Source organism: Pezoporus occidentalis, unplaced genomic scaffold (genome assembly GCF_034315485.1).
Source record: "Pezoporus occidentalis ecotype Australia unplaced genomic scaffold, CSIRO_AGI_Poc_V1 ctg25, whole genome shotgun sequence".
In the NCBI taxonomy this organism is placed as follows: Eukaryota; Metazoa; Chordata; class Aves; order Psittaciformes; family Psittacidae; genus Pezoporus; species Pezoporus occidentalis.
In genome coordinates this window covers 506,603-526,734 of record NW_026914394.1, presented here as the reverse complement: position 1 = coordinate 526,734, position 20,132 = coordinate 506,603, and the positions used below count along the sequence as shown (strand labels likewise).

Here is a 20,132-nt window from a genome sequence, read left to right as displayed (position 1 = left end):
TTCTAAGCCCCTGCCATGGAAAGGAACACCGTCCACTAGACCAGGTGGCTCAAAGCCCCGTCCAACCCGGCCTTGAACACTGCCAGGGATGGGGTATCTCACCCTGGCCTCGCAAAGAGCTCAGTGGATCCCAGCCTGCTCCATGCCCCCCTGCAAACCTCCTTTTTTTCGGAAGGACTGGGCATGATTAGGATTGGTGTTGGGTTACACAGGCCAGTATATCACCCCTAGATGGCTGCTCTCATCCTCGTGGAGCACTTTACTGCAGGATAGGAAGAGGGGCTGCTCTCAAAGGGACTCAACTCAGAACTCGGGGATTTTCAGTTCCCAAGGGAGCTGGTTGCCAGCTGAGTGGAGCAGAAGAGCTAATCCAAAGTGAGTCATCCCCCGCTCCCCAAGATTGAAATATTAACAGTTTTTTATGGGAAGCAAATTAAATCCCACAAGTCAGAGCCAAGAAAAAAAGGAATTTATCAAAGAGCAGGAGATGCTATGGGTGACTTGCAGGCAGGCAGAGGGAGCATTTGCCCAGCAGCCCGGGATATTGCATCTCCTCTGTCTCTCCTCCAATGCAAAGAACACTGCCATTCATCTATTTTTAATAACAATGACGCAGGCAGTGAACCTGACTTCAAGGCAGGGAGCTTGTCTTCTTCCCCCTGCGTATCTCTCCTGACTCATCTTCCGCTTCAAGAGCTCTTCACAGCGAAGGAAGAAACCAAGAACAAAACTGAAGGAGACAAGGAGATCAGACAGCAAAGCATTAGAGGCAAAGAACTGTTCTTGGAAAGGAACAACAAACACTGGGATTTTGCTGGCTCAGGGAGCCAGGGAAAATTAAGCGTCTGGGATACCTGAATGTATCTGGGGGCATGCTGATCTGAGAGTGGGATCTCTCAGCTGAGAAGGATCTGGTAGCAGCTGGATGCTTGTAGGTCTTGGAGCTCTGCAGAAAGGGCTCGAGGAAGTCAGGGGAGAGCTACGGTGCTGGGGTGGCCAAGCTGAAGAGCTCTGCTGTGGCAGAGGTCTCTGATTTCAGTGCCGTGAAAGGAACGGGTCTCTGTACCGTTGTAGTTGCAGACATAAGGGCAGCAAGTGTGAGGAGTGTAACCAGAGGAGGGGAGGCTGCTGTGCTTTCATCCCAGACAGGAGCTGGGTTATCTGGGGAATGAGGATGGTCACCAGGCAAAGAAGGAACTCTTTTGGGCCTTGCCATGGGGCAGGAGAGGTGGGACTGATGGTCATTTGAGCTAATGGCCTCAATGTTTAATAGGGCTGTGGTCTCTTTGGGTGTCCACCACAGTCCAAGCTAGTGCAAGTCTGTATTTCTGCACTCTGGTGAGCGTGATGTGGATATACCTTTGTCAGATGTTGAAGGTTTTCCCCTACAAAACTGGTATTTTGTATTCAGACAACCCAAAACCTGTAGGGCTGCTGAGAGGAGCTGTGCCCCAAGCCTGCCCTGAGCAGTGGGATCTCACCCTTTCCCCTCAGCTCTTGAGGGCTTGAGCACTGTTTGATGGGCTCTGCCATGGCTGACACCACTCAAGCACAGTGACATGGGATCAGTCGTGGCTCACCATGCCAGTGCTTGCACAGCCTCATAGCTGGGCGCACCACAGCATCTATGCTGCTCCAATGCCCATGGTGCCACCAGAAACCTGGCTATAGCCATGCAACAGCACCATCGCAGTGTGGACAGGCTCCAGATAGAAGCCAAGACAGCAGATGGCCATGGTGGGCAGGGAGGGGAGCACAAGACCATGACACTGGTCACAGCATGGCAGCTGCCAAGTTGGGAACTTCCATCTGCCCAGCACAAGCCCTCTCTGGTTCGTGAGGCAGGGTGCCTGGTGCTTGTCAGCCTCCTGCCTGGGCTCTGCCCAGCCTCCTGGAAGAGCAATGATGTGGAAGATGCTCTGGCAATCCCATGGTTGCCAGGTTGCATGCAGAGACTCGTGGTGCTGGTTTGGGACTGTCACAGCAGCATGGCTTTGTGCATGAGGGCATGCTGATTGCCTTGCCCACTCTGGTGGTGAGACAGAATTGAGTCCTCATCCAGAGCCCTCCTTGCTGTCAGGAGGATGGTCATGATATGACAAGGAGCACACAGTCCAAGGGCAGCCCCAGTTCTGCTTTCTCTGCTCAAAGTGGTGGGAAATGCCCTCTCTCCCATGAACATGTTGGACTGCAAAGGGCACCTGCAAGTCTGGCTGAGGGAGGTGCAGGCAGGAGGGTGCACCTTCAGGGAGCCTGTGAAGATGCTTTCTGAAATCTAGTTTTGGTGTGTGACTGGAAGCCTGAAGGGATCATTTTCCATGGACAGGGGCTAGGAAAGGGACAATGCTGGCATTAGACAAGAGCAAATTCCAGGCATTCCCTCTGGGACTCACTCCTCCAGCTCCAGTGGCATGGCTCCAGATGCCTGCTGGTGTGAATCAGGGCCGGATTTGACCAATCCTATCTAAAGAAGATGTTTTTCCTTGACGTGTTTCATTACATGAAGTATTAAATGGGTTAAATTACTAAAATGCCCAATCTCATCACAGTGCTGTGAATTGAAACCACTCTCTTGGTCCCTTGGGAGGGGAGAAAACAGTGCCCTTTGCCTGACATTAGTTTAATTTTGGAACCTCTCTGTTGAGGCAACACCTGCTCTGCTACAGGGGAGGCAAATCTGCGTGGCCACATTGCAGCAGATTCCCCTTTCCCAAGGAGAAGTCTTCCAGACTTCTCTCCTCTGGGGCATTTCCAAAGCCCAGAGGAAGGGAATTCCCCCTCCTTCCTGCTCTCACCCAACTTGTCTCATGCCTATTTTTATCCCCACCCTGTGAATTCACCCTTGGCTGCTCTTTTGCCAAACTGGTTACCTTTAAAAGCAAAAACGGTCTGTCTGTGGAGGAGAGTCAGCCTGAGAGCAGCAAACTGCAAAGCCACAGAGCTGCTCTTCGGAGTGGCTGAACTTTGCATGGGGCAGCCAGCCTGGGGGCAGCTGGAGAAGGGGAATACCTGCGGGGAGCAGAGCTTCCTGTGGTGTTTACAGGCAGCCTGACCCTTCTGCGATGCAAAGAGAGAGATGGTTAGAACGAAGTACGCTGTGACATCTGTAAGACTTTGCCTGTAATGAGTCTCTTTGATGAGTCTTCATGATGATGCATAGTTAATTTTCCTCTCTCTGGGAAGGCTCCAAAAGTCTTCTGCAGATTTCAAGGCCACAGATTTGCTGGGGTGCTTCTGCCGGCTGCCAGGAGGGATGTGGGACTTCCTGAGACAAAGGTTATGCTCTTGAGGCACAAACACACATGGTCACCAGCAAACCCCATGTTTTTCTGCTTTCAAAACATAGGCCTTTAAGATAAAGCCGTAGGAGGGGTCATAAGACTGTCTTATTTCCCTCTCAAACCAGGAATCATCACTGACATACATCATGTGGTGGTGTATAAAATACAGTGAGAGCGTTTCCAACTGAGGTTTAACTTTACTGAATCACACTGGCATGTTTTAATGATGTTCCTTTCCATGAGCCCATGGGATAAATGCTTATTCATGGATATCACCAGTAAGACATCTGCAGGCCAAAAGCTGAGACAACATATATCTTGTTTGGGAAGCAGAGAAGAGGCGAAATTTATGATGGGCAACTGGGGAAAGATAATTCATTTGCTTGAGTGCTGGGATTAGCTCCCAGCAAGAGAAGTAATAAAAACCTACCACCAGATGTCATCTTGAAGCTGACGAATAACTTCCAAACCAGCAGGGGCGAGAGACACCGGGGAATGCAAGATGCAAGGACAAGGCACTGGGGTTTCTTTAAGGGGACGAGGCTACAGGGATCACTGCACCCTGGCACAGAGAATGGGGACGGAGATGTTCCAGAGTTGGCTTTGCAAAGTCTTTCCAACTTGTTTGGATAAATCCCAGCAAAACATGAATGTAACTTTACAAGGTAAGTTCTAAAAGATCAGTCTTGCTGAAAAGCCCCATTCGGGAGCTCCAACCTGCTTGAGTGCCCAAGAGCAGAACACACTGGATCTGAGTAGTTCCATCTGCTTCGTCACTGATTAAAATATGACAGCCATGATAATAAGTTTTTAATGGCTTAATTACAGAAGCTTCACTGCACCCTGTGTTTAAGCCATCATTAGAATAGATGTTTACATATGGCTGGTGTTTAACATTTGTGAGTGTGGGAAAATTTCCTGTGAAGGAAATCCAGACAGAAAATGAAGAAAACAGGACGATTCTTTTCCCCACACAAAGTACTTTTAATCTGTTACCTGTGCAGAAATGGTTATGAGTTTTGCAGTTAAATACCCAGAGAAAGTTTCACTGTAGACCTGGGTGAAATTCTGAGACTAAATTCAATCAATAAATCTCAGAGTAGAGATCTTAATCCAACCGTAAGGATAAATCTCTGTTCGGTACTATTTGCACAGTTGGTGCTAATGTTTCCAACATGAAACTCCCCCAAGTGAATTCTGGATTGAGCTGAAAAGATTAGATGTAAACTTAATGGCAAAGGATAATGAGAACACATATTACCAATGCTTTCTAATTAGTCTTTTCTGTTAGTAATGGCAAGGCTGGGTAATGTGTTCTTCCTGTCTGAGACCCTTTTGAGTTAACACTCTGCAAGTTTTAACTGTTTGGGATTTGATTATTCTATACAGGACTCTACAGCAAACGAACTTTGTGTTTTTTTTTTGAAGAGTTTCAGTAAAAATAGCTCAGCTCTTGCCAAAGATGAGGTCAGGGAAAAAGATCAGTCCCTTGTCAATGTAAAACAAAACCAATCCCCCCCTCAGAACCATTTAATGAGATGTTCTAGTCCTGCCACGTGTTGGAATGGATACTTGAAGTTTGGCAGTGCATCCTAGCAGGAAGAAAGGTATCGTTTTCTATACCTGTTACAGACTGCCTGCATGTGGATAAGTTCTAATTTGACGAATAACAGTTTGTCTGTGAAAAATCACAGATTTATTACAGCTTGGCAGCCAAAACCTCCGAATATTTGAGATGCATTAAGCAGGCTACACGCAGGGACTCGCGGGGCTGAACAGGATGCTCTGTGCTCTGACTGACAGCACGGCAGGGCTGCGGGCGGCTGGAAAAAAAGGGAAAAGCTCCAGTGCTGGAGCTGGAGGGAGGAAGAGCCCGGAAGAAGGGATGGATCCTGTGGGAAACATAGAGGCAGGTAATTAGGGGTAATAACATCAGGGATGCCGTCACGGAGCCCAATTACGGTCACTACGTGTGTGTGGCTGTCGGGTGCGGGACGAGGGCCGGTGCCGGGACTACCCAGGTCGAAGCCGCTCCGCCGCCGGCTCTCCTCAGCGCCCCGGCCAGCCGTCACCATGGCACCTGCGCGCCCCTTGGGGTACCCGTCCCGCTGACAGCTTTGAGCCCACGGCTGCCTATAAACATACGGTGATTGGTTCTTCCTCCCGTCCGTCACTGGCGCTCCGCACTTCTATTGGCTAACTGTCTTATTAATAACCCGCCCTCAAAAGCTGGCCAGTGAAACCGAGGCGCCCCTAGCAACGCCCACCTCTCTTTCCTGCCACTGGCTCCCTCCCTTCCCTCTGGAGTTGTTGTTTCTCGTTTGATTGGTCAAGCCGCCTGCCCATCAAGTGGCTGTGACCAATTAGAAAAGGATATTCATATTAGACTACCTGTGAGTCCCTCCTCCTAAGTTCCCTTCCTCCATTGGCAGAGCGACGCCGCCCGTCCAGCTTCTCTGGGCGCCGATTGGCGAGGAGCCGCGGCGATCCCGGCCCCGGTTGCCGCAGCTGGGCTCTCTCCTCACATGGGGCCCCCGCGCTTGCCGCAGCGGCGCGGCAGACCCTCGCCGGCTTGTTGAAGGGCCGGGAGTTGGCCGCGGCTTAGGGCCATGAGAGCCCGCGTCGCCCGCAGGCCGTGCTGGCGCCGCTGCTCAGGTAACGGCCGGCGCGCGGCCGTCTGTGGTAGCGCGCGGCGAGTATGTATGTGTATGTGTGTCCGTGTGTCCGTCTGTCTGTGTCCGCGTTCCGCCGGGGTCCCCGCTGAGGGGAAGGACCTGAGGGTTGGGGACACCCGCGTCGGAGGTGAGGGTCCGCTCCGGGGAACGGCAGCTTCCAGCGGAGGGTCCGGGACAGCCGGCGGGGTCCCGCCGCCCCTCGCCCCGGGGGGTGTGGTGAGAGGAGAGATGCGTTGCGGTGGGGCGGCCGCGTTCCCCCGCGGGGTGACGGGGAGCGGGTCAGGCTCAGTGAGACTCCTGAGCTGCCGGCGGCTGCAACTCGTGCCCTGATCCGGGAGCAAGGGTCTGCCTGAGCACGGCCGGAGCTTTGCCCAGCCGCAGGAGATGGTCATTTTGCCAAGAGGTGTGAAAGCTTGGCTCGAGTTTTGCTGTTTCAGGCTCTGCCCCATAAGAGTACGTGAATCATGACTTAATGACAGGCTCGACTGTTCAGGTGTATGTGTGTATATGTTTGCTTGATGGCCTCCAGATGAAAGGTGCTGTATAAATGCAGATGATCGCTTTTCATGTTGTATTCCTTTGAGGGTGGGAAGTACATTTGCTTTACTTACGGAGGACTTTCCACTTAGGTATTCTGATAGGTGGTACCTTGATAGGTGAAAGCTGAAATTTCAGGAGTACTAGTTTTATGCAAGTTTACACGTTTCTCTTTGTTCCCCTAAAAAAGTCTTGCAGCTAATATTTAGGCTAATTTATGAGAAGCCTTTCTGCTTCAACTGAAATGATATATTTTTCAGCAGAGATCAGAGTTCTAGCCTGTTTTATTGTCTGCAGAATCAACAGGCTTTTACAGTTCCATGGGCTTAATTAGGCAGTGGAATTTACAACCTAAGATAAGATTTTTTTTTTTTTTTATGAGAACCTCCGCTATGCCCAGTGGACTAGTTATAAACCTTTCCATTTAGTCATCATCTTTGGAAATTATTGTTGCATACCATATCCTGATAGGCCAATAAAAATGTCATTTTCTGACTCTTGCAAGAAGTATACTGTACAGCTGTGTGATTCCATTGTCCATTTTGGTTTCTTTTCCTGTAAAACTTGCAGGTAGAACACAAATAACTTGAACTGAAGGCAGAGGGGTGTGTTCACTGTACCTGGTGGTGTGTGTGTGTGCTCTCTCCTGTGTTTTTTTGCTTGGAATTGTGCTGTTTCATTAGGGTGAGCAGCCGGCAACGGGAGCAGATCAGGAGATAGGGATGGAGCAATCCTCACTTCAGTGCTTAATATTTTAGGATGGTGTGAGACGCTGGAATAGGCTGTCCAGAGAAGTGGTAAATGCTCCATCCCTGGCAGTGTTCAAGGCCAGGCTAGACAGAGCCTTGGGCGACATGGTCTCGTCATAGCAGGGGGGTTGGAACTGGATGACCTTAAGGTCCTTTCCAACCCTAACTGTTCTATGATTCTATGATATTTTTGTGACTGTGGAAGCAGAAAGTTGGTTCAGATGCGGTGTTGTGGTGGTGGTATAGGCCTCCCATTGTACCCACTGACTCTATACACTTGCTTCTGCTATTGGAATTCTTTATGCAAATGATTTTACAGATTCATGAAAGAAATGCAGTGTTAAAGAAGAGGACTTTTGCTCGGTGTCTGCTGCAGAAAGGAATGAAGCCTGTGGTTCACTTGCATCATAGGTTCCCTTTCTGTATTCTTCCTGTAGCAGAGAACCATGCATTTGCACAATGGCAGAGCTTTTTATTGTATCCTTGCAGCATGGTATCTTGCAGCCTGGCACAACAGCAAGTGCTCTTCTAGGCAAGCTCTAAAAGGGAAAATGTTCATAGTTCTTCTTTTTTAAAACCCTTTTCCTGCTTATTCCCTTGTATCTTCTCTTGAAGTTGTGTATTTATCGATAAGTACATCTAATAATTGGCAACTCCATCACCCTGGCTCCATCTGTTGTCTGTTGCCCAGTCCTCTTTTTGACTTAGATAGTAAGCTGCTTTTCATATGGTCCTGTCACTTTTTCTTAAGTTGAGCACATTTCTGGTAGTGGCTAAGCTACTTTTTTGGTATGATTATTCATCCCATTGCCTGCACTGGGAGCTGCAATAGCTCTTGCAACCAGGAATGTAGTTGAGATGTGCTTTTAAAGGCTGACTGTACACAAAGTGTGAGTTCTATGTTTCCCCTTGTTACCCAGGGTGTTTCAGATTGATACATAAATACCAGCAGACTTCAATGTCCCCACTACCTTAACAACAACAACAGATTTGGGAAGCCCTGTGCTCACTTCAAAAATTCTCAAGTCAAGACTCTGTTACTGTTTGGTTTGTGCAGCTGGTACCTGAATTAAACCTGGTGTTTCACTGTAATGCGAAGCCAGTAGCATGGAGTGGTGTTTCAGCTGTATTTTAAGGGTAGGTTACAGAATGTGCTTTAAATATTTGTGGAGATGATACTTTTAGCTGGAAAACACTGATACTGACTGCCTCGTGTGATGGTGTATAAGATTGTGTCCAAGAGAGGTCAGTCAGGTATGAAATGCAGCCTGTTGGCTTCATCCAAGCGTTCTGGTTCTCTTTTCTTGCCTGTGCTGTGCTGGATTGTCTCACTGGCTGCATCAAAACAACTGAAAGTTGTTTCCTGTCTCTTGTGAAGGCTGTCCTGCTAATAGAGCTATCAGCCCTCAGTCATAAACCTGGCAGAGAGGCTGAAGGGGAAATTCCTTGATTATTGAGATGTGACACAATGCCTGGTGGTACTGGAAGGCTTTCATTCCCCTTGTTTTTCTGAAGAGCTAAGCAAACGTCAGCCTGCTGACACCTGGAAGGCATAAGCTGCTTCTCAGTGTCTTTACTGAGCTCTGTTTTGTTAGGCAAACATAATATATTTAAATTATCCATTTGAAGCAGCAGCTGTGTATTGTACATGATCTACTTGAGTGATTATTTAACTCTAGTGATGCTCTGTAACTAGGCTGGAGTCTGTCTGCACTGTGGCTTGGAGTGACTAAACCCAGGCTAGGAGAGGAATGGATTTTTGCAAGGTCTTCTGTGGAGGTGTAGTTTTGTGTTATAATTGGACCCTGGCAACTGTTGGCAGTTATACTGTGGGCATAAGGGTCAAGTGGGTTTCTGTTTGTGGGTTTTTAATATTCCTCCCCTCTTAGCTCCCCCAGTTATATTTGCTTTCTAAATACATGCCAGAATTTATGCCTATGCTTAGTGCAAATGTTTTTAAACCTACAACCTTGGCCCTGAATCCTGAGCTCTACAGTAAGTTAATAGCTAGTCTCTCATACTGGTTTCGAACTTGGCTACAGTCACAAAATAAATGAACTGTTTGTTTCAGCTTAGCCTCTCCTGGAGGTTTGTTTGCATTATAAAACCACAGTGCAGTTCAGCAGGCTTCTAGTTTCTGGAGTGGTGTAGTAGGGTTAATGCAGGTCTTTTCTGGGGAATGTCAGCCCTAGTTGTGGGAAGCTTGTGCTCTGACAGTACTGGCTAGAGCTAGGAATTATCTCCTAAAGGGGAGATGAAATTAAAGCAAAATGTTACCTAAATGAAAATAGAAAATGTTGAGGTTTTCACATTCAAGCACAGTGTGGTAACTGAGGCTATAAACTGCACTTGAGACTTGTCCTGTAAAAGCAGTCAAAAAAACTTCAGCTTCAGGATGAGCTTGGCCAAACACAGTGCAAGCTCTGGTACTTATAGCTACCTTGTCTGTAAATATTTGGTACTATCTTTCTCCCAAAGTCAAGTTGCAGACAAACCAAGGAACTTCCCTCTGTTAGGAAAGGGGATGACAGCAGATGAGAATAAACTTGTGGAATGCCTGGTCCTCGTTACCTGTTTAGTTTGAGTTCTCATGTTTCATTCCCATTTTTTCTTTTTCCTGCAGGCAAATGACTTCAAAGTCAATTTTATCTTTGGAAGATTTTGTTCTTTATGCTCCCTTGAAGCTTTTCTGAAATTTGCACGTTACTACAGTGAATTTTCTCCCTCACCCCCCCAAGTTGTTGAGTGACACTTGCCAGCAGAATTCCTTCATGTTTCTGTAGTGCTGGGTTTTGAAGCTACATCAGACTGTGAGTTTAAATAGTTAACTCTTGGCAAATTACTTATGTCAAAGCTTTGGCATCTTGTTCCTCAGAAAACCTTTTCAAATTAATACCATGCATCCACCAGATTTATGGCTTTCCAGGCTGAATGCCTAGCGACAGTCTTCTGTCTAAAAATGGTTGTTGTTAAGGCCATCTTTTAGGAAATTGTGAGTTTGACATTTGAGTGCAAATATGCACATATTTATAAAGATACTGGGGACAGAAAACATCTTAGTAATGAATTGAAATGTTTTTTTTGGAAAGATCTTGTTTTATGCCCTGAGGTATAAAGGGATGCTGCTAAAGTTGAGAAGTCTTGTCCCTTTTTATGTCTATGAAATAGAAAATGTTAAGTACTGGCTAATATATGTCACCTGTTAGTTTTACATTGTTAGTGTGGGGTATAACTTGATGTGCTATTGTGGGGTTTCCATCTTCAAATGAAGTCTTATGCATTGGTTTTGAAAACCAAACCTCTACATAGCCAAAGAAATGCTGACAGTATTTGTATTTATAGTACTTTCTATGATTAAAAAGTCAAGGCTTTCTTTTAGTGGAGAAACTGATATTCATATAATGCTAACATGGATTCTTTTTCTTCAATGTCATTTACCAATAAATGAAAATGTGGTAGGATATGAAATATGCTGCAGTTGTGCTTTTCAGTAATGTAATAAATGGATGAGTAGGGCAAGTATGCATTTTAAGAGGTGCATTTCTAAGTTATTTCTGTCTTGGCAGAGTGGGGAGCATTTTTCTTGTATAAAGATGTCAGAAAAATTGTTCTGAAAGCTGAGAATTTATTGGGACGTGTTTTGTTTTGTTTTGTTTTTAAAGTGTTCAGTGTCTCTTTTTTACCTGGCTGTTGAACACAGCTGTAGAATTTTGAAGCTGAAGAAAACCCATCCAACAACCTCTTAGTTGGTTACAGGATTTGCAGGATAGTCTTGGATTCTGTTCAGGGCACTTTAATTAATCATACAAGGTAGTAAATTAAAGTACCTCAGACTGACTTGAAAGTCGATTAAACCTTGCTTGATTTCATGGAGAATGTGACCATTAGTTTAATTGGCCAGAATGACAGGAGCCCACTTGGAATGGTGCCCACTTAAATTCTTCCTCTCATTCTGTGTATGCAGTCCTGGGCAGAATACTAGACAAATGGTGCTCTATCCTAGTAATTTCCAAGGATTTTTTGTAGCTGTCTGGAAAGAAGGCAAACCAGCAGGCAAAAATGGAGGAATGGGTTACTTGGGAATCCAGATGGCAAAACCTTTTGGGGTTTATGTTGTGCGAAGTACTTTGAATCTCTTCTTTCATTGTGGGATTTGTGCAGAGTTTTGCAAAGTTCACCATGTGATTTCAATCAAAAGGATGTGTATGTGTGAGAGGGATTTTTTGTTTTGTTTTTGTTAGATAGATTGAGAGACTATGTTGAGAGCTGATCTTTTGTTAATGGTGTCTGGATGCTTAAGACAGACCTAGGATTTTCCTCCCATTTAAGATAGCTTACCTAACTTGATATCTTCCTCTGGTTAAGGCAACAGCAGTCTTCCCTATTTTGTTTTTGCATCTCTCTTGCTTGAATTTAGTCCTGATTTATAGGTTGGTTTAGTTTGCTGGGCTGCAGTGTGGATGTGTTTCACTGGGTTTAGCGGGGGTGTCTATAAGCTCCAGGGGCCACGTCATATGGCATTACTGTGCTACTGGAATGTCAGACTGTGGATTTCTGGGGCAAGTGCTTGCTCCCTTCCTTGGAGAGTGTCTAGCACATGGGGATACTGTGGTGCAAATAAGTTCTAAAAAAATGTTTCTTCAATTGCAGCAGTTTTTCTGGTCAGTCTCTGAAGATCCTTCCATCTCCTGTTCCAGAAAATGAATTATTAACACCAAGGTTTCCCATCAGTCCTCCTTCCATAGACAGTTCTTTCTTTATCTCCTTGCAAAGTAACCAAATTATAGTTTGGTCCTTTCAGATCAAAAGGAATTATTTAAGTGTGCCTTGGAAATTCCTGGGCATCTTCTCTGCAGCTGAGGAGGTTCTCTGAGCTATTTTTCTCATCTGGGGATATATAACAGGCTTTATCTTCCCATGGTGCTTCTGTACCATTTCCAGACCCTCAAGGCTCATGGGGTAAGAATATGAGGTCAGAAATTGGATCCTGATGATCTGTGTGGCAGTCGGCCACACCATAACGTTAGGCTGTGTAGTACTATCATCTGAAACGTGCAGTAAGCTCACGCATGTAGGAGGCTGCACATAAAACTCTGTAGGAATACCATGATGTGGGGTTTGAGAGAGATTAAATTTTCTTAATCAGGTCCTGGTAAGGATCTCTCATACCCACTGACTCCTTTTTAGAGGTAAGTGTTAAGATGTTTGAAATAAACACCCTTGAAAAATACGGAGTTTTTTAGTGGTGATGGTGTGTGTTTTTTTTTTCTTGGAGAGTACAAGCTCAAGTTCCATGCAGCTCACCAGAGCTTACTTCTGAAGGCAGGGAAGGACTATGTGTTGTTCTGATGTGTTGGCACAGAGCACCTCTGAAAGATACACAGCATACAACACGTGGGTATTGCAGCGCTGTTGTATATTCAGAGGACAGCTGGTGTGCTTCTGGTTTTGAAATGCTCTTCAAATTTAGTGTATTGTTCTGGTTCTGTACATCTGTGTAAACAGAAGTAGAATCCCCTGCTCCCTGCTTGGTGATTATTTTGTCCACCATTTTTATTCTAGATTTTATGGTTTCCTTCCCCTCCCTCCAGGTTTTCATTCACCCTCAGAGGTGGGGAGGGGATAGAGAAATCTGGTTTCTTTGTGACTGCTTGCTTTGCTCAGGTTTTATAAGGGGCTTACCAAATTGCTGTAAATGAACAGCTAAGTGTGGAAAAGATGAATAACCTCCTAAGTATAAAGTTAAAAATAATAATAATAGTAATAACAATAATGAAAGTAGGCTACCTGTAAAGTTTGACAGTCCAGGCTGAATCAGATGGGCTCCAGAGTTGTACAGAGTACTTCATCAGCCTCTTAAAAACAAAAAATTTCCTTACTTCTTGGGTTGGGATTTTTTTTTTTAAATTTCTTTCCTTTTTCTTCTCTTTTCTCCTGCTTGGCAAATGTGGCTTGTTTGCTGTGTATTGAGTTGAACTGAAATGAATATAGCTTTAAAATGTGTGTTTGTGGGGACAAGCTTTGGGTTTGTAGCAGGATTGTTGATGTTTTTATAAATATGAGGGCTAGATCTTTAGTGGATATAAACTTATGTCCATACCAGTTAAGGAATTAATCTTGGAACACTTATAGGTGGAAGCTTTAAAAACAAAGGTTTTAGTGCTCCAGCTAGTGTTATTAATAGCTAATAATTTCCCTTATGTTAACTGAAAGTTGATCTATTTTTTTGTATAGTTAGGGATCACTTGCGCAGTCCCTACTCATCATAGAGTAGTTAGGGTTGGACAGGACCTTAAGATCATCTACTTCAAACCCTCCTGCCATGGGCAGGGACACCTTGCACTAAACCATGTCACTGAAGGCTCCATCCAACCTGGCTTTGAACACTGCCAGGGCTTCCTTGGGCAACCCGTTTCAGTGCCTCACCACCCTCACAGTAAAGAACTTCTTCCTTAGATCTAACCAGAACTTCCCCTGTTTAAGTTTGAACCCAGTGTGAAATGCTTTCTTGGAATAGCGGTTGATTGGTCACGAGCTGCTACTGAAGTAAATAGAACATTACGTTTTGTGGGTTTCCTTCTGCTTAGTTACTTGCTTTAGCAACCAGAACTTAATTAAAAAAGAAATGGGCCGGGGGAGGGAATGAAAGTTGTTTATTACCAGTGAAATTATGAATTCCAGACTTATTCATCTTGTAATAGGCAGAGCATAGGGTATTTCTGTGGATCTAAATGAAAATTTAATTGTCTGTCTTTGCTGATGATGCTTTGTGATTGGTTGTGGTTTTCTATCAAACTTATTAGATATGTTTACAATAATGGTAATCTCAATTTCCTGTATTTTAGGATCCAACAAGAGTAGAGGAGACAGCAAATTACCTAAGATGTGAGAAGTCCTCCCTTAGCAAAATAAAACCTTGTTTTCAAAATGGACCGAAGTAAGCGGAATTCAATAGCTGGATTTCCACCACGCCTGGAGCGCGCTGAAGACTTGGATGGTGGCACTGGAGGAGAAGGGACTGCATCCCAGATAGGAAGAGTTTGTACCTCTTCGTACAGAGCCCTGATAAGTGCCTTTTCCAGACTTACTCGTCTTGATGACTTCACATGTGAGAAAATTGGCTCTGGTTTCTTCTCTGAGGTGTTCAAGGTGTGTGTTTAGTTCTTTCCTCTTCATGTTGCGCAGTGTTTGGTGCTGAGAGTGTCTGAGAGTATCAGTAAAGTTCTTTTAATGGAAGACAACTGTATTTGCTTTACTTGGGATGAGTGGTGAAGACCTTGCAGGCCTCAGATATTTTCTCTGTCACTCTTCCAGCTGTTTTTTATCACTTGTAATTTATTTGCAGAGTTGTAGGGGCTCTTTGGGAGAAACAGTAAAAGCTGAAAAAATTGATTCATCTTTTGGACTCTGCTATGTATTTTTGCCATCATGTAGTGTATTAAACACCAATGGCTATTGGTTCTCTCATACATAAGTATGAATGTCTTTAATTTAGTTAGTTTATTAGTTTTGTGGGATTGCACTCATTCCTTTGATAGTCTTTGCCTCCCAACACTACACCAAAATTGAAACAAACAAAAAAATGATTGCACTGAAATTACCATAAGGTTAGCTGCTCTTCTGTTTCCTTTGGTACTTGTTATTCCATGCTTCTAACTCAGTCAGAGATTGGTTTGAAGTAAGTGGTCTGAATGAGAAAATCTGATGTTGTCAGTGACTTGCTGCTATGAATCTGGGAAGTGGGTAAGATCTCTGTGAAACCATACAGGTAACCCCAGTTTTGTAGTGTTCCTAATATTTCTGTTGTTTTGACTGTTCTTGTAAGCTTTGTTGTAGAGGAATAGGACACTGAGTTGACTTCCAGGCTTTCAGGCACTGCAGAAGTTTTTTTCTTGTTCTAGTTCCTGACTTTAAACAAAGTCACCTTCGAAATAGTTTCCATTTTAGTGAAATGCCAGAAGACTTTATCTCACAGTATATTGTGCCCATTCCATGCACCTCATGTGGTCTTTAAGAAGTTAAACAAAAGAAACCTCTTATTCAGCTTTATTGCTGTGAATAGACACGTGAATTAGAAAATGAAAGTTAATTTTATGTTGCTTTAATAATCATTAAAATAATTTATATCTCCATATAACATTTTTTCTTATTTACCTGTTTGGAAAACTTTCTGTAATGCATTTTCTAGCAACTGATTTTGTATCTAGACATTTCTTAATATGAAGTGAGCTGATATTTTAAGTTCTGTGTGTGACTGGAACTCATCTGTACAGCTTTTATGGTGAAGCTGCTGTGAAGTGTATAAAGGTACAAATAGAATTAGGTAATCTTTAACTGGGGAGTATCAGACTTTGGTTTGTTTGTGTGAATTTTATAATTCATATTTTGGAGTAGTTATGTCTCAGGTTTCTATCAGTGTTGCAGATTAGACTTTGTGTCTTTCCCTATTCTGTAAATTTGGGATTTAACCCTCTTTAATACCTGTATTTTGCAGTGCTTAGGTTATAAATTTATCATATAGTGGTATTGACAGTCATATTTATGTTGGGACTTCAAAAAGTTTTGTAGTTGAGTAGCTATGTACTTTGTGAACAGAGTAGGTGAATTAACTAATAATCTACCATGCACTGGTGAGTAGCATCATGGAGAAGTGCTCTGAGACAAGGTGCTTCCATATCTGGCAGAAAAGTATGGTATTAGTGGTTGCTAGGAAACAAAAATAGATGGAGGAAAAGTGGCTAAAAGTAAAGGTAAATTTCCCACATTCATCGTGATTGATCTGTTATCTTACTTTGAGAGGACTTGGTTTTGTCAGGTAGTGGCATACAGTGGTAAACAGCTGTTTGAGAACTTACATTGATTGAGAGGGATCCCTGATGCCCAGTTTATCTTCTTGTGCATACATAAGCCTTCCAACTCTTTAAAAACCTTCCCCTGCTATTTTCCCATTTAGTCAGCTAAACTAGACATCACGTGGTGTCAGTCTCAGTCAGTGGCATTACTCTTAAGCGATGGTGGTAGTCTGAGTATCTAGTGTCTGTTTTCCCAGCAACAACCACAGACCTCCTGCAGGGAGACAATGAGTGATAAAGCCTTTTCTTTCACATCAGTTTCAAACAAGGTCTGGCTTCAGCTTTGGTGCAAAGGGTTGAGAATGCATTATGACCTTATCTTAGGTGCAGTTCCATACTTGTTTAATCAGGTTTCTGTTCTGCTAGTTTATCAGTCTGACCACCTCTGCCATTAATCCTACTGTGCTGATGATCAGATTTCATGCAAGAACCTTGATGTGCTTCCAGGAAGGAGAGCCTCATGGTCTGACACAGTTAAAGTTCAGTTTGATCTGCAAGCTCCCAGCTAAATGATTGAACTTGGAAAAAAATCCAGAATAGTTTTAGACTTGCTGCGTAAGTAACTCTACAAAAGCAGTAAAGGCTTCCCTTTAAATTAACAAAGGTGTCTTAAAAAGAAATCCCCATGTCACCAGAGCTTTTTCAATCATCTTTTGTCTATTGTTTCAGAGTATCAAACATTGGGTTTACTCAAGGGATTTAGCAAGAATGCTTGGTCTGTTTTGAGGGTTTGGGATTTTTGTTTTGCTATGTAACAGGCAATTGTTTTCAGTGATTTCTTCCCCTCCATCCTTTCTGTGGAAACTCGTTTTTAAATACAGTCTAGTACAGTGGGCAGAATTTGATTCCCTTAACTTGGGAATAGGGATACATTACAGCTTAGATGTGTCCCTCATAACACGTATGATCATTAATATATACATCACTGCTGTTGTAATGATGTGGGAGATTAACTGTTGAAAGCTCCCCCATCCCCAGTAGCTAGAGAGTTGAATTATGTGTATCAGAGAAGAATAAGTTCTGTTTATCACGGAATATGCTCTGACAAAACTAAACTACCTAAAGCTAGTGCAGCCTTATAGAGATTATCTCTGGGACAGGCAGAGAACAGATTTGAAGACAGAATTCAAGTCAACAGGGCCACAGTCTTGACCACCTCTAACTGTGCTTTTAACCTTGAAGGAGTCAAGATCTATTATTCAGAATCAGTCATCAGGGGAAAAAATTCCATTTTTTGAAATACTCTAAGCAGTGTGTCAGTATGGTTTGTATCTCAAGCATACACCTGGGAAGGTTATTCCTGCGAGCAGTGAGAAAGGTGTGTAATGCCTTAAAAAAAATGGGTTAATGAAATAGTCGTTTTATGGTGGATGGGCAAAGATGAGCCTATGAATATAAGATGTATGAAGCATAATGTAAAATACACTATCTTTTAGAGCTGAAGTGCTAAGCACTTGAGCATGGGTGCCTCCAAAGAAAATATTGAGATGGAAGTCAGCCGTCTCATTCCAGCATTACAGCTTACTGACAGCCCCAAGCACTAAGCACTTAGTTTATGATCCCCTGTAACTTGAGATCCTTTCTGCAAGATTTCTGGCTACACACTTTTCCCGGTTTTGCAGCAGGTTTTACCTAGTAATCCCTAGTAGGTTGAATAATGCTGCTTTTCTCGTGTGTGTGTGTGTGTGTATTGCCCCCTTCAAGAAGTTCAAAATCACTTTGAATTCTAATCCTGTCTCAGAAGTTCTTGTGCCTCCTTTACTCCCTGGTTTGATGTCAGGTGTATTCCTCTGGAGTCCTGCTTGATAATCTCACCGGTTTACCTGTGAACCACTAGTTACTCTTTTGATTATGGAACTACTACACTATGGTAGCTCCTTCTAGGTTACATTTGTCAGGCTTATTTACGAAGATGTCTTGTAAGACACATCAAAGCCATCTGAAAAACAAGATACAATGGGCTGATATCATATGGATACCCTTGAGAAGCAAGTGCTGGAAATATGTCAGTGTACTCTGTGATGTATGGACTTCACAAACTACAAAACTAGCACTTCCCAGCTGCAAGGCTAAGTCTGAATACAAAGTGGAGTGGTGGTTGCAAAGATCCAGTATCCTCAGGTTATTCACTCTGTACATGCTTATGCGGTCAGGCCTGCTATTTGAATACCCTGGAATGATGGTACTCAGTCAATTAGTTTTTAGTCTTTATTTTGTGTGGTCAGATTCATGTGCTCCGAATTTCAAAAGTGCTGGCTGATCAGGGAATGTGGCCTGTCTAAATACATACCCTGTGCCTGGGGCTAGGATCCTGTTTCTCGTATTTATTTCACGTCTTCAAGGTGCCTTAAAGATAAGCAGCATCATGCTGTCTAATGTGGAATGAGAAACAGGGCTGATGTGGAGTGGTGCTTAGGGGCAGAGTGAAGAGCACACATATAATTCTTTCTTATTAAATACTTGTACTTAGGATAAAACTGGTAGTTCTGTACCTCTGGCATACACTATCTGCTGTAATTTATGGTTTATGTCAAGTATGACACTGTGTCTCTCAGGCACATTGTCATGCTGGTGGGCTTGATCTCTGAAACATCTGGCTTGTAGATCTGACAGATAGTGCTGATCTGCCTTTCCCAAAGTGACTCATTGAGAGCTTTTTTTTCCTGTACTTTTTGACTTTATTACCACTCTGCTTGATTAACAGCTGGCTCTGTGTTGGTAATTTTGCAGACCTTGATGAGTCCAGTGCAGAGATGTTTGATGTCACCTTTTTCTTTTGGCCTCTGACCTAGGTTTGCCAGAACTTGCTATCTAGAATAAACAGTGTAGAGTAAGAACTATACAAGAGTGAGGGACTAACTCATAGGATTTCAGACACAAAAATTATGACAATAGACAGGTCACTTGACACCCCCCCCCCAAAAGAAAAAGTATCTCTTTGTTGGCATGAATATCTGTTTTCAGGTTATACTTTGCCCCTTATGTCTCCTGGCTAAACTATATGTTTAAAAATAAAGGTATTATGGACTTCTTGAACAGTTAAGACTTGGAAGAGTTGTTGAGACATCTGCGCAGACACTGGCACATATTCAAAGGTCATATTTTACTGGTAACTAGTATTTTGTCTACAGCATGCACTGCCACCATGTACAACACAAATATACCTCTCACCCACCCTGTAACAACAGTTTTTAATTCAGTTCTGAAGACCTCAAAGATAGTGTCATGGATTCCAGTGCTCGGTGTGTGATCTCAGTGTTGTACATTTGTACTTAACCTGAAGGACCTGCTGGTCTGCTCAGTTGTTCTCTGGATTGTTTTGGCTGGGGCAGCATCCTTTTAATGACTCTTTCCTCCTTATAAAACTTGATGTATATTATCAAGTTAGGTTTTCACCCTTTTGGTGTGTTAAATAGTCCCAATTTCTGTCTCTTTCCTGTCCAACCCCCACTCTGAGAATGACCTAGTTCTTGCAATATATGTTTAAGTCTTCCCAACATCGTCTCCAACATCTTTCTCTTTTGAAAGTGGACATCCTAACTTCGAATGCCCTAGTTTTCTTCTTACAATCACATGTAAAAACTCTCCTTCTGCTTTGTGTCACACTCTAACACATACCACTTGTTATCATAGCACAGTACCTTATGTTTAATGGGTGTGGATCTCCTGTAGCATTCAGTCCTTATTATAAAGAATTTTTTAATTTGGCTATGTACTTTTTGCTCAGATGGACCTAAGATATAAAGTGGCCTTCACTACTTAGTGAAATAACATGAAGAGGGCAATGCTACAAACTTAGAAGTTTCAAATTTTTCTGAGTGGCAGCTTCCATCAGTGAGCTGGAAGTGGATGCAAAATATTGAGTAACAGGAGCCCTCAGTGTCTCTGGTACAACTGTATCTTGAGCTATCATTAGCCAGTCTTCAATCTGCTTATAGTGGGTTGTGGCATGAAGTCAGATGTCTTACAGATGTCTGTGTTCATGTATGTATATAGCTATTATAAACCATCTACACAATTAAATATGTAATTTAAAAT

General features: G+C 43.5%; 3 protein-coding genes across 6 annotated transcripts in view; 2 read left to right on the top strand and 1 right to left on the bottom strand.

Annotated features, from left to right (window-relative positions):
- The window catches only part of AKR1A1 (aldo-keto reductase family 1 member A1), a 201,056-nt gene that overhangs the window by 80,156 nt on the left and 100,768 nt on the right, over positions 1–20,132 (bottom strand). The gene's annotated exons all lie outside the window — the stretch shown is intronic.
- The window catches only part of TESK2 (testis associated actin remodelling kinase 2), a 116,914-nt gene that overhangs the window by 26,618 nt on the left and 70,164 nt on the right, over positions 1–20,132 (top strand). For 2 of the 4 annotated variants that reach the window (XM_062622938.1, XM_062622936.1), the window contains exons 1-2: positions 5,757–5,936; positions 14,088–14,391. In XM_062622938.1, coding sequence (XP_062478922.1) covers positions 14,170–14,391 — 222 coding nt within the window. In that variant the 5' untranslated portion in view covers positions 5,757–5,936; positions 14,088–14,169. Of the gene's footprint in view, positions 1–5,756; positions 5,937–14,087; positions 14,392–20,132 lie in introns of those variants that run through there. The other 2 variants (XM_062622937.1, XM_062622940.1) reach the window with 2 other exon arrangements.
- The window catches only part of LOC134165818 (selenoprotein Pb-like), a 92,515-nt gene continuing 89,788 nt past the window's right edge, over positions 17,406–20,132 (top strand). The window contains exon 1 of the mRNA XM_062622962.1: positions 17,406–17,412. The gene's annotated coding sequence lies outside the window, so the exon portion shown is untranslated. The remainder of the gene's footprint in view (positions 17,413–20,132) is intronic.